The 18,112-nt window shown below is 43.3% G+C and overlaps 1 protein-coding gene across 1 annotated transcript in view; it reads left to right on the top strand.

Moving 5' to 3' along the window:
* Positions 1-12,573, top strand: part of LOC310958870 (uncharacterized protein) — a 44,417-nt gene extending 31,844 nt beyond the window's left edge. The window contains exons 46-65 of the mRNA XM_083930005.1: positions 1,036-1,163; positions 1,271-1,398; positions 1,498-1,615; positions 2,399-2,617; positions 2,718-2,888; positions 3,059-3,208; positions 3,293-3,357; positions 3,538-3,667; positions 4,067-4,152; positions 4,239-4,368; positions 5,838-6,028; positions 6,223-6,313; positions 6,451-6,580; positions 6,656-6,846; positions 7,709-7,873; positions 7,965-8,101; positions 8,862-9,001; positions 9,126-9,220; positions 9,406-10,189; positions 12,087-12,573. Coding sequence (XP_083786131.1) covers positions 1,036-1,163; positions 1,271-1,398; positions 1,498-1,615; positions 2,399-2,617; positions 2,718-2,888; positions 3,059-3,208; positions 3,293-3,357; positions 3,538-3,667; positions 4,067-4,152; positions 4,239-4,368; positions 5,838-6,028; positions 6,223-6,313; positions 6,451-6,580; positions 6,656-6,846; positions 7,709-7,873; positions 7,965-8,101; positions 8,862-9,001; positions 9,126-9,220; positions 9,406-10,189; positions 12,087-12,163 — 3,326 coding nt within the window. The 3' untranslated portion in view covers positions 12,164-12,573. The remainder of the gene's footprint in view (positions 1-1,035; positions 1,164-1,270; positions 1,399-1,497; positions 1,616-2,398; positions 2,618-2,717; positions 2,889-3,058; positions 3,209-3,292; positions 3,358-3,537; positions 3,668-4,066; positions 4,153-4,238; positions 4,369-5,837; positions 6,029-6,222; positions 6,314-6,450; positions 6,581-6,655; positions 6,847-7,708; positions 7,874-7,964; positions 8,102-8,861; positions 9,002-9,125; positions 9,221-9,405; positions 10,190-12,086) is intronic.
* Positions 12,574-18,112: the final 5,539 nt, after the last annotated feature.

Here is an 18,112-nt window from a genome sequence, read left to right as displayed (position 1 = left end):
AATCACTTTTGATCTGATTTTCTTGATATACAGGACAGCACTTGCTCCTTTAATTTATCGGTAGACTCAAGCCTTGTCCACTCGAACACGGTATTTGTTGAAACCAAACTTTTATGGCCCCGTCCCGTCCACACCACCGGTGTGATAAAAAATATCTCCGTCCACATGAAACCGCAAAATCCGCCTCCATCAGCTGGTCACGTCTAGAGTGCTCCAAAAGTGTCCATGGATACAACTGACTGTTTACCATGGCACACTGTGACGTCAAACAATGTCGACAAGAAATTGCATTTTCCCGCGGTTTTCCTGTCCACACATGACTGCTGAAACCGGACTTTTCTAAAAAGGTCACCCACGACTCTGGTTACAAAAAACCTCTGGTTTCAGTAGCCCACACCTGCGGTTACTTGCGGATGAAAGGCCAAAATCGTGCAGAGAAACACACGTTCCCATGTTCATGTGGACGGCTCCTCAGTGTTGAGACATTTAACCTGCTCAGAGCTCCGTATGGCTTGGAAAAGATCCCTGCAAGTCCATTCGGCTCCACAGATTGATGCACAGGAGCCAAAATGAAGAGGCTGCGTCTTGTAAAGCTTCTTTGAAGTGTCGCAGCTTTTCCTGCCAACAAATCCGGTTTCAAACAAAATACGCACCTACTGGTTTGCATAGGATTGAGGGGCTAAGATACTATCAATATTTTTCTAGACAAAATAGATTATTTCCAGGATATTTGGTCATTTTAATCAATTTCTAGGTGTTGCCATGACTGAAAGACTAGATTTAAAATTTTAAGGTTTTCCAGGATGCATGGAAATCCTGAACATATCAGCTGAATCAGTCCATACCGCTCGTACAGTGGACTGTTTTGAATACAACCCTTTTTTTTGACAGTGACTTTCTCGCTGCATTTGATGGTTTTTAATTCCCCTTCAGCACCAAGCGACAAGATCAGTGTGTCCAAATCAATGTGCTGATGTTTTTGAGCTTCCCTCAGAGAAATCCATCATGTAAATTTCTGTAATTTTGTCGTTGCAGTGAAGCAGCCACGATGTTACAACGCCACCGTCCCAGAACTCAACTCCACAGCCTGGTTCGCTGAGTACATCGGCCCTTTCATGCCTTTCCTCACTCTGGAGGACTTCCAGACGTTTGGATCCGCAGAAGTACTGAACCTCATTTGTTTAACCTTAAACTACAGCTCAGGTTTTGTTCACTGGGATTTTAAATAGAAAATAAATAGTTAAACTCTCTCTCTCTCTCCTCTCTGTAGGTCATCCAGGTGTTCACGGTGAACCCTCTGAACATCGCCCTCCTCAACCACTCCGCTTTACCGCTCAACCTCACCAACTACTACACGGAGCTGGTTTATCAAGAGGACGGCAACTTCAACCCCTTACTGTGAGTCTAAACAGCCACGCACCCCTCACATATCATCTCAAACACATGCGTGAACAACACTATCGGTGTGTAAATGGTTTCTTCTCGCTCTCTCCGCAGACTTCCTCTGTTGTGCCGGTGTGTCGCTCCTGGTCCAGCGTTCAGCCAGCTGACGGCAAATGAGAGCATGATAGTTCTGCACAACCTGACCACAGTCTGTACAGACCTGGACCCCCAGGTAACACACACACACACACACACACTCACACACACACACATAGCAAAACGTCTCTTTTGCGTTTCATTGCTAGATCGTCTTTGACTAAACAGGGCCTAAGTACAAGTCCATTTACCATTTTATTTTCATTGAACTAATAGAATTTCACTGGTAATTGCATAGTAGTATGTACGTAATAGTATATATTTTTAAGTCCCCCCCAAAAAATGTTAAATGCCTTGATTCTTTTAGACAGTGGAGGGAAAATATTTTGGGGGTTCTGGTGTAGCGAGCAGCTATCGGCATAGCGGATATCCGAGGCAAGACTTCCTCTTTCATGTACTGGTCCACGATTTGCAGTCAAATTAGCAACTTGAGACAGAAGAATGGAGTTGGAGTCTGCATATGAATGCGTCAATGAATAAAAAACTCTAAAAACAAACATTTTAAATCATCCTCAGAAAGCAGCTGATAGGGGCCGATATTGCATTTCAGACAATGTTTTTGAACTCTTTTGCTCTCCAAACGGAAACAAGAACGCCTCCAATACCAAAATCTTGTCCCGTTACCTACAGATTTAGCATTTATATGCACAAATGATATCATTGTTTTGGTTTCTTTGGGGTACATAATTGTACTTTAGAAGGTATGCATGGTAGAAGTACAAAAATGGCCTGGAGTAAAGGTTCTACATTGTACTTTGACAGGGATCTGCTCTCAGAAGAAGCCTTTGTACTCAAAAATACCACCACTGCACACAAATTTAACTGCACCTAAAAAATGCTTTTGCTTTTTCGTGTGTAGGTTTCTGCAGCCTTGGCGGGTAACCTTGGGGACGACATCGATGCCACAGCCATTTCTGCCCTCGGCAGTGAGAGCAGCGGCCTGTCCACCGGTCAGATCAAGACGATAAAGCCCGAGGACCTGTTTGCTTCCCTCATAACGCTCAGTGGTGTGACGGGCTGGAACGCAGGTCAGGCCAAGGCCGTTATCCAGTCTCTGATGTCATCAGGAGTCATGAAGGTAGCTGCTGTCTGTCGCTGTAAGCTTTATTGATTTCAGGTTTGACTTTTCTGTCTGTAAGCAGTCAGAATAAAGCTGTCTCATCTGTGTCCTCCACCAGGTCAACAGCACGTCCTCTTTGTTCATGCTGGGTTCTCTTGTTGTGGGTGTTCCCGTGAAAACAATCGGCAGCCTCAGCGGCTCCCAGCTGATTAGTGCGTCCGAGAATCCTTCATTTCTGGGACACATAATGACCGCTCCACAGATCGTCCAGCAGACTTTTGTTTCCCAGGTATGCAAGTTCCCCATTTCCAGTGGTTTAAACTGTCAGGTTGCTGCAGTGATGTAGAAGTCTGCTTCAAGACACTGTCGCATCTCTGGTGAGGGGGTCATAAGTGAAGCTTTTTAACCAGAGAGAGCAGTGAAAGACATATTTAATTCATCTCCTACATCTTCTCCCAGATCATATCGGCGAGCAGCAACAGTGAGAAGATCATACAGAACGTTCCGGATGAAATGGCCACTGAGATCCCTCGCGTTCTGCTGCAGGGCTTCCAAAATAACGTCACTGTTATCACCAAACTCAACCAGAAGAAATGGAAACGGCAGCAGGTCGGAGGATGCAGCACTGAAACACACTCTTTCTACTGAAATTGCTCTACAGCAGTCATTAAATTATGTGTTTATGTGTTTTAGGTTGAGATGTTTTTTGATATAATGGCTGTGGAGACTGCGACCGCAGCGCTTGGAAGTCCTAACAAGTACGTTTTAAAGAAAATCCAAATTGAGAAACTCTAGGCTTAAAATGATAGTTCACAAACCGACGAGTGACATCACGATGGCTATGGATTCAACATATGCATAACATACTGTGTGTGCGTGTGCGTGTGTGTGTGTGTGTGTGTGTGTGTGCATGTGTGTGTGCGTGTGTGTGTGTGCAGTTTGTCATCATCTGTGCTGCAAGGCTTCACGTGCACCGGAGTGAGGACGATTAAAAAGGTTCAGATCAAGAAGCTGATTAAAGCCTGTCGGAGGAAAGGCAAGAAGAAGGTCAAACTGGTGGAGACTCAGGTGAGAGTGTGTGTGTGTGTGTGTGTGTATGCGTGTGTGTGTGTGTGTGTGTGTGTGTGTGTGTGTGTGTGTGTGTGTGCGCGTGTGTGTGTGTGTGTGTGTTAGAGCTGTTAATTATCAATTAGTTGTCAAATATTAGATTATTATTGTAATAAAAACAATTTTGATAATCGATGAAACAAAAAATGTAAAAATGACCTGATTCCAGCTTCTTAAATGTGAATATTTTCTGGTTTCAACAACTAAAATAATCTGGAGACTAATTGACTAGGAAATCAATGATTAGTTGCAGCCCAAAGTCTTTTTTTCTCACCTATAAATCACAGATTAGTGGAACAACAAAGGAGATAATGCAGTATGTACAGAATTCATAACAGCGTCTGCTCTTATCTCCAACAGTTGACCTGCATGTACCACTACATTAAAGGAGAGCCAGATGCCACCAGCTTCGACCTCTATCCTCCGGACATGCTGCTGTACTACGAGTGAGTTCCAGCTAAAAACAGGTTTTGTTATAAGAACACATATCAGGACAGTTTGAGTTAGTTACTGTCTCTCTGTCTCTTTGCAGTTACTCTCTGGTGCCTCAGGCCGGCTGCAGGTCCTATTTTGAGCAGCTGTCAGAAGCAGACTTCTCCGTCTTCTCCTCCGCCCTCAGCTACAAACGGACAGCTCTGTTTGCTAATGCCAGGAGCTGCCTGGTGAGTCCCCGGACACGTATATCTCAAATGTTCCCTCGCTCTGTACTAAAAGAACAATTCACATAATAACTGTGATAAAATCAGGGTCCAAGACAATTTTTCCAACGCACAGAGACAAAGCAGTGGAGATCATTTCACTGACTTTTACTTTTGCTTTTTGTGCTGCAGCCTTTTATTTAACATTTTGGGATGAAATTACTCTTAAATGAATCTGGAGTGCCTCAGCAGCCAAATGTCCCCTCTGTCCTCCTCATTTCTATACAAACTACACTTTCATCTGTTATGTAAAGGCGCCGAAGTGAAGATATGACTGATTGAAATTCAAGATGTGCTTCAGAAACCACTTTTTTAAAACATTGATAAATAAAACAACTAGATTTAGACTTAAAGCACTTCTAACCTTTCTTCCATGTCTCAGTTAGAGCACTCAGTGCTTCCCTCCAAAGTCCCACACTCTTCCTCCTGCTTGGCCCTTTGACGCTCCCTCCTTCCTTGACATGTGCGTTGAGAGAGAAATGCTGCGTTCCAGTGCCATGGAAAGTCCGAAGTTTCGGAGCTCCAACTAGTCAAAGTGCACTGGATGCCTATCAAAGTGGAACCTCCTACCCCTGAATTCTAGGGAGATCGACCTAACCCCAAATTCGCTAGGAGGAGGTTCCACGTTGACAGACTTTCCAGTGCACTTTGCTGAGTTGGAGGTCCGAAACTTCAGACTTCCCATGGCACTGGAACGCAGCATGAGCAACGCAAGTAAAACGGAGCAACAGATGACAGGCAGGAAGCTCTGCAAAGAATTTCCTTAAGACCGAATGAAATGATTGGTCAGACTTTTATCAGAAATTTATGAGAATTTAATATTTTTGAGTTCACACCTGGTGGATTTTGTTTACATTTTAGTGTACCATACGCTTATCAGGAGCTTTTTAAGATTACAAAAGATAAGTGTAAAAATCCCAGATAGGTAACCCCTGCTTTAATTCTGGATTTAAATTGTACAGCCAGACAAGCGTAGGATGCTCTTTACCACTGCAAAACATGTCCATTATATCTCATTGAAGCAGCTACACAGGCCACAGAAGCGTATTTGCGTACCCGTCTATTTTTCCCCTCTGCGTGCAGCTACGCAGCTCTCCAACACGTACAAACTACACAGAACTGGGTAGAAAATGAGTACAATCTATTTAAAAATCCTAAAGATACATACATCATTGTACCAGAGCGCAGTGTGAGGCAACACAGCTTCCAAACCTGTATTGAGTATTAAAACTCAATGCCACACACACAGTTTGCGTACGTACGCAGCGCCCCCTGTAGTTCGGCTGTTACACTTTAGCATAAAACAATAAAGAATTAATGTCAGGTTGTACATCACAACTTTGAGTATCAACAGTATAAATCTAAATCCTGATGTTAAGTACTTCTGTTCTTTTAATTTTCCTAATACTCTTAATCCTTATTTTCTTTTTAAGGGTATAACAAACACGAGTTTGACTGAGGACGATGTATCGGTGTTGGGAAACATGTGCTGCACTCTGGAAGGGTCCTACATCGAGAACTCTGACCCGTCCGTCTTGGAAAAACTCAAAAACTGCGAGGACCTCACAGACGCTCAAGCAGCTGCTGTTGAAGCTCTACTGCAGAGCGGGAAAACACAGTACGGGTACGTCACCAGCAACAATTCACCTAATATCATTTTCTTTAAATCATAAAACCTCAGCAGAGGAATTTCTTACCAGCAGCCAAAATATACCCAACTTGTCTTCTGTTTCTTTCCAAAAATAGATCCAAACAGAATAAAAATAAAGATATATGAGTTTGATTTCATGTTTTTACGCCCTATGTTTCAATAACCAGAGCTCCGTCAACATGGAACAGACAGACTCTGGAGGACCTTGAGATGTTACCGCTGTATTTCACTTCAACCTTCTACGACAACTTTGACAAAGTGAGTAACAAACACATGAATAACTGCATTTAGCAGAAAGGGAGACTGTGTTTCTCTTTGTCTGTGGCATCACTGTCCCCCGTTTGGTGTTGGATCGAGGTCGGTGATGTTTGGTTTTGTGTTTGTTGTGCGAGCAGAAAACGAAGCGGCGTTTCTTGAAGTACTTCCTGAGAGTTGTGAGAAAAGACGGGGTGAGCAGACAGAAGACGAGGAAGCTGAAGACAGAAATAAGAAAGTCCATTAAAAAGAAGTCAAAGCGATCCATCAGTGAGTCTCCCTCCATTATCTGCTATCTTCTCTTCGCGATGTTCTATTTTTAACTTTATTCTTTCCCGCTTTTAGTAAATGAGTGCACTGTAGGAACGATCACTCGGGTGACCATCAGCGATGAGACGTTCCCCTTCGACTATGAGGACGCGACTCAGTTCAACTGCTGCCTCAGCGCCTCCGCTGTGAGAGACAACTTGGATGCCATCACGGAGAAGGTGGACCAGGAGGAATACCTCGTTATTGTTCTCAGCAAGTTGCGAGAGGTAGGTGAAGGGAAGATGTGGTTGGTTTTAAATAACTTTTTAAACCTTTTTAAAGTCATAAGACTTCAGGCTGCTGGTAAAGTCAGTTTTATTAAAGGAATAGTTCTCAGGCTCAGTGGAAAAGTGGGTCGTCCTCCATTTGATTGTATAATATATCCCTACATAACACAATGATAACACATAATGCATAGTCAAGCATTAAAAAAGTTAGTCATGTTTTTATTTAGCATTTTATTTTGAATGCTGACCGGACAAAATCATATCTTCTTCATACTTTTTTCACTTTGAATGACTCATAATGTCAGGAACGGTACGGGGATAGCACAAAAGGTGGACCCAATGCAGACACGGACAAAAAGTAAAGTAACAAATCAAACGTTTAATACTATAAACAGACAAACGCAAAACACTACAAAGAATACAAATACAAAGACTAACTAAACGAACACGGGAACAACAGGAACAAGAAGACGACGGAAGATCAGGGAGACGGGCGGGAAACGGGAACACGGGAAACTACGGAGAAAAACAGGAAACAAACACGATTAGTCAACTTACTAAGGGGAGCGTGAAAATCACAACAAGAAAGGGTATTTGTGGTGGTGAGGTAATCAGCATAACAGGCAGCAGCTTGGGGAAACGCCTACCGGACCTACACAGAGACGAGGGAGAGAACATGCAGGGAAACACAGACAGAGGGAGACAAACTCACACAAAAAGGAAGAGAGGAGGGTACTGACAGAACCAGATCTTGACACATAATCAGCAACTAATTGATGTTTTCACTCCACGTCCTGTGTCTACTGACAGTTAAAACTTTAAGCACTTAAAACAAATTATTCTTATATTCTCATATTTTCAGGCTTACGCTGCTGCCAACGGCACCATCCCAGAAGATCAGGTTCAGCTCTTAGGCCCAGCGTCTCGCGAGGCCACCACCGTTGACATCAACATGTGGAGCATCACTCAGATCGACACGCTCTCTGCTTTGATGGACGCGTCCAACGGGCAGTGGGACCCGAGTCTGGTGAGCAGACAAAACAAACGAGCGTGTTGTTTTATGTGCTCACACTTGTGTGTTTTCATGATATGAATGTTTCTTCTCGCTCGTCGTCCAGGCTGAGGCGGTCATCTCTAAGTATCTGAGCAACGAAGGGAACACGTTGGGCACTGCTGAGCTCAACACCATCGGAGGAGCCAACCTTTGCTCCCTGGACGCCGATGTTTTAAAGAGCATTTCCCAACAAAGCCTCAAGTAAGAAGTCAGGGCTGTGTGTGTGTGGGTTTGGAGGATACATGACATCTGAGTGTGTTTACTGTGAGTTAATAGTTCAATTAGTCGTTTATATATTGAAGGTGAAATAGTGGAGGTTAGGGTTGAGGCATCTTAAGGCACACTCACACTGTCCATCCGCACCGCGCCCCGTGCTTTAGGGTACTACTCCCTCCCTCTCCCTCACACTGGGCCTCACACTACCTGGGCCTTGGCGAATGCTTCTCGCCTGCCTATACGTCATCATGCCGTAAAACGTCACACGCATTGATTGACGTCCTCGCGATGCGTCGCTTTGTTTCCAGATCTTTCCATAGACCTCAGAGTTTTTGTGCGTCTTGTTGACTGTTTTTGAATATTTTCATCGACCAAATCTGCAGTAAACACTCCACCTCCGCATCACACCAACGTGAACCTTTCACCGCCATTGTTTTAAATGTCCGCGCATGGTCCGTCTTTCTTTTTTCTATGTCCCAACAGGCGCACATAAATTGACGTCAGAACCACCGTAGGCCTCGTGCTCGTACACTTCAAACTTCTTACACTTCAAAATCATGATAAAAGTGACTCATATTTATCAGTTTTAAGATCTTCATTATTGATATCCAGCACCTAATGTGCCCCCAATTGTTTCTGACTCTGTGTGTGTGTGTGTGTATGTGTGTGTGCGTGTGTGTGTGTGCGCGTGCACGTGTGTGTGTGTGTGTGTGTGTGTGTGTGTGTTTGTGTGTGTGTGTTGCAGAGAGGCCATCGCCCTGACAGTTTCCAACTGCAACACAGAGAAAAAGAAAATACTGTTCACCATCGCCGAAAAAGCATTTGCCACAAACAGCCGCTCAACTATCTCTGCTACCTCCTACCAGCTCACACAACCTTATGTTGGTAGGCAAAAAGACACACACACACACACACACACACACACACACACACACACACACACACACACACACACACACACACTGCACTTTATTTGAACATAGTTGAACATTTCTTTCCTGACCTGCAGGGGGAGCAAATTCTGAATATGTCAGAAGTTTGGCGTCTTCCAATATCAACATGGACGTGGCTACTTTCACCAGTCTGGATGAAAGCGTTCTACTGGTCAGTGGTGTGTGTGTGTGTGTGTGTGTGTGTGTGTGTTAGGCAGTTGTAACAGTGTTTAATGTTTTTTATTTAGCAGTATTTGAGCAGTGGACAGCGATGCTCAAGAAGAAAAAAACTAATGTCACTGTAAAATGTGTTTATTTGCATACAAACACAACATTCATCTGCTCTGTTCTTCCTAGAACCTGACTGTTAATGAAGTTCAAGATCTGCTGGGCACCAACGTGGCAGACTTAAAGTCCTATGAAAACCAAACGGTGGTACAGAACTGGATCAGCAGGCAGTCCCAGACAGAGCTTGACACACTGGGAGTGGGGCTCGCTGGTGGCAAGGTTGACTCTGCTACCGGCTCTCCGACCACTGCTGGCTCTCCGACCACTGCTGGCTCTGCGACCACAGCCGGTTCTGCGACCACAGCCGGCTCTGGAACCACAGCCGGCCCTGCGACCACAGCCGGCTCTGCGACCACCGCCGGTTCTGGAACCACCGCCGGCCCTGCGACCACCGCCGGCTCTGCGACCACCGCCGGTTCTGGAACCACCGCCGGCTCTGCGACCACCGCCGGTTCTGCGACCACTGCCGGCTCTGCGGCCACCGCCGGTTCAGGAACCACAGCCGGCTCTGCGACCACAGCCGGTTCAGGAACCACAGCCGGTTCAGGAACCACAGCCGGCTCTGCGACAACAGCCGGTTCTGCGACCACCGCCGGCTCTGCGACCACAGCCGGTTCAGGAACCACAGCCGGCTCTGCGACCACAGCCGGCTCTGCGACCACAGCCGGTTCTGCGACAACCGGCGGTTCTGCGACCACAGCCGGCTCTGCGACCACAGCCGGCTCTGCGACCACAGCTGCTTCAGGAACCACAGCCGGTTCTGCGACCACAGCCGGTGCTGCAACCACAGCTGACTCTCGTGCCACCACTGGCGCTCCAACCACCGCCAGCTCCACAACAAAAACCACCACAGGTGAGTTTTATTTCTTCCGTTAGCTTTAGCGTCAGTCTTAGCATTATATCATAGCATATTTAAGACCATGTCATTGGGGTCAGCTTAAAACATTGTTAACTTCGCCTAGTTGGACACTTTCCTTTCAAACATCCAGCAACCGCAGCCAGACTCGTTATCAGTCATAGTCCCATCTTAGTTCTCATGAAATTAGAATCGTCCCCTTTTTCATTTCAGACAATAGCATTGGAAAAAGAGTAACTTCACTCCCTGGTCTGATCCTAACTTTGAAAAATGCAACGTGTGTGCAGAGGGGGTCAGTGTGGGGGCAAGGGGAGGGGAGCTGCCCGCCACAGATTAAAGGGCGTTAACATTTTAAAATTTGATGACATAGAGACGTCCCAACCAAGCCCCAACCACAGCGACTTCCAGGTTGTTCAGATACAGAAGTGCCAACAATTGCAGTTCATCAAGTGGCCACTAGGGGCATGTTTCATACTAGCGCAGCTTCTCATTGACCCCCGTGTTAAAAGGCCATTTTCACAGCTTCATTAAACCTTAAGGCCTGTTACAAAAAACATTCTAGTCTGTTTGTTCAGGTCATATCTCCATGACACTGAGGGGGGCAATTCTTTTTGTACCTAGTTTTTATTCTATAGACGAATCCGGCAAAGTAGCGGAAATGAACAAGCCGCAGTTGCTGCGGTGGTGTCTCCCTCCATTATGCGAGCGATTGAATGGGAGCTGTCATTACTAGGGAACCTTTTCTACTTTTTATGCAGCATTGCTTTTGACAACGATGTCTAGGAAGTCGGGAAGAACCTGTGCAATTCTCGGCTGCTCCGACAGCAGTGGGAAACTTCACCTTTGGAGACAAACTGAATGTGAACTACACAAACCTTTACCTCGCGATGGGTGCTTGTAATTATTTATCTCCATTACTGATTAACTTAGCTACTTAACGTTTACATTGTTGTCATTAGGTTTCCCTTGTATGTATTTCAAAATAACACCAAAGTGAGTTAATTTACTCTGTGCAACCACAGCAGATAGAGGCGTCTAACGTGAGCGAGCTAAACAGTGTTAGCTTAGCTTACATTACTTTCTCACAGATCTAAGCTAGGCAGCTGCATGCTCTTCATTGTGTGAATGACGAGTGTGAACCCAAACTTAGCGCACTGTTGCTGTTGGGAACAAAGTCCCCTCTGTTCATATTCTTGATCCACGCGCGGCATCTTGAGTGACACTTATCCTTGGATGTATACACCAGCCAGATGGACGTATCTCCCTCCCCCCAACATCACATACATGCCCTTTTTTGGTAAGAGGAAATGAGGCGGAGTCAAAGTCTGACAAGATGGCGACTCCCAGAGGCGAGTACGATTGGATCAAGTTGAGAGAACGACCTCAACGGAGATGCTACGTCCATTTTTTATACAGTCTATGGTCCCAACTGGTTGACTCTTCCCGCAGCAAGTGTGCAGTAACTCTTTAACGATATATTGAGCGCTGAACAGGAAACGTCCCCGCGGTTTTCATTTCAAAAATCTGGTCACCTTACTCTACAGCTAGCTTGCGGTTTCAGCTTGGTCTACCCGTGTCCGAAATCAAGAAGCTATTGTTACAAAATGACTTAAAATGTCGAGTGGTAAACTGGTTATCTTTACTTAGAACAGAAAGTGTCACAGGCACAGCAACAGTAACTAAGGGGGGCAGGGTTTAGCAGGGGGAGGCTCTTTAAAACATTAAATGTAAAAACTGCTTTTGATGCAGGAGCTTCAGAGGAATGTCTTTTATATCATCATGGGACAACTATGACACTAACTCCTGATCTAAGTCAAATATTAGATCAATACATTGGAAATTGAAAACATCAAAATTGTGATCTCTAACGTCTCCTCGTCTGTTCTGTTTTCAGCTGATGGGACTCGCATCCGAGCAGACGCCGGCTTCTCGTTCCTCATCCTTGCGCTCCTCGTCACTTCTCTTGTATAAATAGGCACATGGCTGATTATTTTTACTGATAAATGTGTATCAGATAATAGAAGGAAGTGCTGTAGCTACGTGCTACACTGTATTGCTTACTATGAAGAAAATACTGAATGTGCAGCTGTAAATATTGTATTCTTGATTAGTCGACCCTTCAGTGGCAAGTTTGTATGTACGCTCTAAGACCTGTTCACACTTTAAGGCTCATATAATAATTAATAATAAATGTTACTTTACTTTAGTTATCTTTCAGTTTTTATCTCATGGTGCACTTATTTCAACTGTTAAAATTGATTTAACATTAAATGAAGGTGACAGTTTCTGCTGTTTTGGATGCTGCATTCTCTGTAACTTACTTTAGTTACCCTTTCCTTTAAAAAAAGAACATCCTGCCTGTATGAGATTAATAATAAATACATATAATATATCGTTAATCACTTGCACAATCATTGAATCTCTCCTTTTGCTTGGTCACAGTTTATTAATATTCAAGGGGTTGATAAGGTCACATGTTATCTGTGCAGTAAAAAGCAAAAAGCAACATCAACAAGAAATTCAGTTACACAATTATCGTAAATATAAGTAAGTCTGATAATTAACACCATCTGTTTCTCCAGTCTAACTTTGTAAAACTCATAAAGCCATATAACAGTGTTAGTGGTCAGCTTTATTACTGTCAGATTCACTAATTCAATTTTCTATATTCAACAGTGGTTCATTCAGGAGGAAGCTGCTGTCTGTAGTCTGGTGTACGCATGGATGTGTTGGGAGTTTAACCTTAGGAAGGACGCCAAAGACATTGATTCATTTTCTCTATAAAACGTCAGGAAACAGTGAAAAATGCCCTGTGTAATTTCTCACAACCCAAGACGTCTTCACACTCAGTTTACGATCATTTATGACCAAAAAAAGCATCAAACTCTCACATTTAAGTGGCACAACATCAGCAAATGTATGGCTTTTTTGCTTTAAAAAAAAGGACTATTTGATGATCGAAGTAGTTGCTGATTGAGCAACCAATCGTTGCAACTGTAATATTGGTTCATTATAAGCGTTTGTACACGCCAAGTACAGTCTTGCAGGTAGGACAGGTGTGCTTTGCATCTTTCAGCCGGTCCACGCAGAACGGGATGAGACAGCAACCTAAAACGAAGCTGGAGAGGAAAGCAGCTGGTGTCAGGATCATCTAAATTCATACAATATAAGATTTAAAAATGTCATTATCGTCTATCAAAGTAAAGAATGGGTTCAGCATTCATGCATTTCACAAGCCAATCTCAGAGGTCACATCTCCACCTGCCACCACTGCTTAATTAATTACACCTGGTGATTTCAGACTCATTTAGCCACACTAGCTGGGGGTCAGTCAGGATGTTGCTTCTACTGTTTGTTCCAGGGTAGAAAACAGGGAAACCTCCTGTTATTCCAGTGTTGCTCTCCTTATTCTGAAGATGGTTACCCTCATGGTTAGCCTCCAAGTGACACCAGGTAAATGGAAATTAAGCTTAAAGTAATGAAAGATAAATAGCTAAATGGAAAGTATTCCATTCCATAATATTGTGTTTTATTCAGAATACTGCTGCAATGACTTTAAAATTCATGTCATCTTAATGTTGTTTCCTGTTCAGTTGTTTGTTGTTGTCGTTGAGGCCTGTTAGCATATTGACATGCTAGTTAATGTTTGCATAGCAGTATTAGCATTAACATCAAAACACAGGTGAACCCCCAGCTAACAGAATATTTTGGGTTAAAGGAGTAATTCAACATTTGGGGGAAAAGACCTAGAGTTAGATGAGGTTTGTTAAATTTGGACCCAAAGCCAGGAAGCAATTAGCTTAGCTTAGCATAAAGACTGTAAACAGGAGGGGAACAGCTAGCCTGGCTCTCTCCCAAAGTTTACAAATCTACCTACGAGCACCTCTAAAGCTCTTTTAATCAAAATATTGTTTCTTATTTGTTTGTTTTTATACTCAAACCGTGATCATCCCAGGGTTTTTTTGTACACATCAAATAAGCCATCGATTGTTGTTTTTTTTTTTCGTGTTACAACTATTAATGGAGATATCCTGGAGAGTCTCGAACAGCCGAATGCGGCAAAACACAGATTAGCTTGGGGCAGTACGCTGAAGGCATTCAAACGGCTTTTTTAACCACTAATACTGCTCAAAATAACACCAAACCTCTGCAGCAGCATGAGAAGAGTCCCTACACATAAAACAAAGCACCAATGGGCTCCTTCCTTTTGGTACTTTGGACTTTGGTAATCGACTTGAATGGACTTTACTATGAGAGGAGCTGGTACAGGGGCCAGTAGGTAAGTCTTTAAAACACTCTTTTAATAAACTCCAGGTTCACTAACTATGTTGTTGGTGCTTTGTTTTCTGTGTAGGGACTCTTCTCATGCTGCTGCAGAGGTTTGCTGTTATTTTGAGCAGTATTAGTGGTTAAAGAAGCCGTTTAAATGCCTTCACCGTGCTGCCCTGAGCTAATCTGTGTTTTAGCCGCATTTGGCTGTTAGCGACTCTCCGGGATATCTCCGTTAATAGTTGTTACATTAAAAAAATGGTCTCGATGTCTTATTTGATGAGCCGAAAAAGACCCTGGGAGGATTTTACGCCAGAACTCCCCTTGAAAACACACATTGTTGTTCTTACATTACTGTTTGTGTACATATTAAATACATAGATGCTACATGCTAACTTTGGAGGTGCTGGCAAACAAACTAGACCAGGAGCTTTATTCCCCTGCTTCCAGTCTTTATGTTAAGCTAAGCTAATGTATTCTCTCCATACAGAGACTCAAGAGAAAGTCAGAAAGAAAGTATATGTCTCAAAATGTCTAACTTTCTCTTTAACCCGCACCTTTTAGCTACACTACATGTTTACCCCACGGTAACATTCAAGGAACAGTAATACGTTTGGCTCCCTGTCAGCCACACAAACATTTAATACATATTATTTTTTTACAGCTCACTCAAATCCACTCCTCTTCTCACCCACAGAAGAAGAGTCCTCCACAGAAAAGGTAAGTGAGTAAACCAGAGGAGTAGTCCACCTTAGAGAGGACGGTCTGATGGCATTTAGGACAGGCCACCTGGAGTGGACTGTCTCCCAACGGGCCGACTGCCACTACGGACAAAATGAGAATGGACAAGACCAAAAGAATGAGGACAGAGTGATTAAAAAGAATGAATTATTATTATTATTATTATTATTATTATTGTGAGCATGAGGAAGAACCCAAGAGTTGCGTTGTACTAACAGTATAATCTGCAAAGCGTAAACTCACCGGCTGGCACTTGTGTATTTTCCATAGTTCCTGTAAACAATTAATATTAAAAAAAGATGTCTGTAAATATTACAGGTGCACATTAGAGACACACTCGTGATACACAAATTAAAAAAATGAAAATTGAATGTTCTTACATGATCAAATATTACCAATTTATCTTAAAGGTCATTAACACCAAAACCAAAATCTATATATTATGAATAAGTTAGGTTTTAGTTTATTCAGGTTGTATTATAAACATTTTTTGTGTGCATCATTTATCCAAAAATCAACACTCACTCGTGTAAATCTTGTTTATCTCATGTACATCATTAAATATTATATACATATATATATTTATCTCATACTATATCGACACACATTGGGATTAAACATCGTTGCTTAATGCAAACTTAGTCACGATGGAACAAATACTCACTTAAACCATGTAAAACTAACAATCAGTTTAACAAATCAACCATTTTATTTTAATTTATTATCATTTTTATTATTTCCTTCAGACATCCAACCAGGAATATTTGTGTTACAAAATTTGTAAAACAAATATCCACTAAATATCCACCTCAGTCCGCCTCAGTCCGCCTCAGTCCACCTCAATCCACTAAAGTCCACCTCAGTCCACCTCAGTCCACCTCAATCCACCTCGGTCCACTAAAGTCCACCTCGGTCCACTAAAGTCCACCTCGGTCCACTAAAGTCTACCTCGGTCCACCTCAGTCCACTAAAGTCTACCTCAGTCCACCTCAGTCCACCTAAGTCCACCTAAGTCCACTTAAGTCCCCCTCAATTCACTACAGTCCACCTCAGTCCACCTCAATCCACTAAAGTCCACCTCAGTTCACTAAAGTCCACCTCAGTTCACTAAAGTCCACCTCAGTCCACCTCAGTCCACCTCAGTCCACCTCAGTCCACCTCAATCCACTAAAGTCCACCTCAATCCACTAAAGTCCACCTCAGTCCACCTCAGTCCACCTCAGTTCACTAAAGTCCACCTCAGTTCACTAAAGTCCACCTCAGTCCACCTCAGTCCACCTCAATCCACTAAAGTCCACCTCAGTTCACTAAAGTCCACCTCGGTCCACCTCAGTCCATATGGGTCCACTATGGTCCACATGGGTCCACTACAGTCTCCTACGGAGCACCTCAGTCCACTATTCACTAAATCAAACTAAACAACTAAATAAACTAAACTAACACTAGAACAGCAGGTTCAAATAAACGTCAGACTGATTAAATAAAAGCTAAAATGTAGATTAAAGTTTGAATTTAAAAAATACAATGAAGGAAAATAACAACACATAACTTCATACACTTACATCTACAGACATACTCACATGTACACGTGTGTAAACCCACGAAAATACACATCCAATGAATCATATTCGAATAAAGCAGAGTACTCACAGTGACGTTATATGTGTAGAGGGAGGTCTGAGTGCAGAGGAGACAGTGATCCCGCTGCGGGCTGCACCTTCCCTGACAACCTTTTTTTTTTCCCACTTCTCCAGAAGTCATAAGATTCCTGGGACATCACCGACCCAACCCCGTTACAAACACAGCGAGCGAGGGAAACACTTTACAACAACAAACGTCTACAAACATTAATAGATTTCCTATTTCTATAATAACGTGTTGGGTCTATGTAAATCATAAATAAGTCATAGAGTGTGGTCTTCACCTACTCTGTAAAGTGTCCTGAGATAACTTTTGTTATGATTTGGCACTTTAAATAAAATTGAATTGAATTTCCAGCTGAATTGTCTCCTAAAAACAACCTTACCTTTAACGTAGTTTTATCATAGTTGTCTTCTGTATCCTACCGACCTCTTTGTGCAACACGGCCTGCAGGAGAAATGCTTATTGTGTATTCTGGTATTTAATGCACACAACGATTTACACACATGTAATGATGGTAAAGGTAAAACTTTAATCAGCTTTTAAATATAACTAAATGACTAAGGAGGTGTCTGAGCTGCAGCACAGATGTAAAAATATATCTGGTGATTGGAAAACGTATAAAACATCTTTGTGACTGAGAGGCTGAGAGTGCGTGAAGCTAACTGAACACATATAACCCTCCATTCAGACTGGAAGTAGCAGCTCGTGACTCCTGACGCTCCAAATTAAATCTGGCATTTAGCTCTTTGCTGAACATAGTGGTCCTGTATTTCTTTTTCTTTTTTCAGTACCAAACACTCTGTTTCCCAGGGCCGTAGTCAAGACAGACTTAATCGAGTTCAAGTCAAGTTCATGGCCAGGTCCGGTCGAGTCTGAGTGCAAACCAAGTCCAAAGGCAGCAAAGAGAGTGTGATGAAGATGGGTCTATCTTCTAACATCAACGTAATTAATGCACAGGATCTAGCGTTTTTAAAACTGATCCTGAATCAGCAGCCCCGAAGAACTAGACCGAAGAAGAAGAAGAAGAACTAGCCGAACCCAGCTGACATCGGGCGTGAGGCGGGGGTACACCCTGGACAGGACACCAGTCTATCACAGGACACATAGAGACGAACAGAGACAGACAACCATTCACACCTACGGGGAATTTCAGAGTCATCAATGAACCGAACACCTGCACGTCTTTGGACTGTGGGAGGAAACCGGAGAACCCGGAGAAAACCCACGCAGACACGGGGAGAACATGCAAACTCCACACAGAAGGGC

The sequence above is a fragment of the Echiichthys vipera genome, assembly GCF_963691815.1.
Source record: "Echiichthys vipera genome assembly, chromosome: 2".
Lineage (NCBI taxonomy): Eukaryota > Metazoa > Chordata > Actinopteri > Perciformes > Trachinidae > Echiichthys > Echiichthys vipera.
This window is presented reverse-complemented; position numbering and strand designations above follow the sequence as displayed.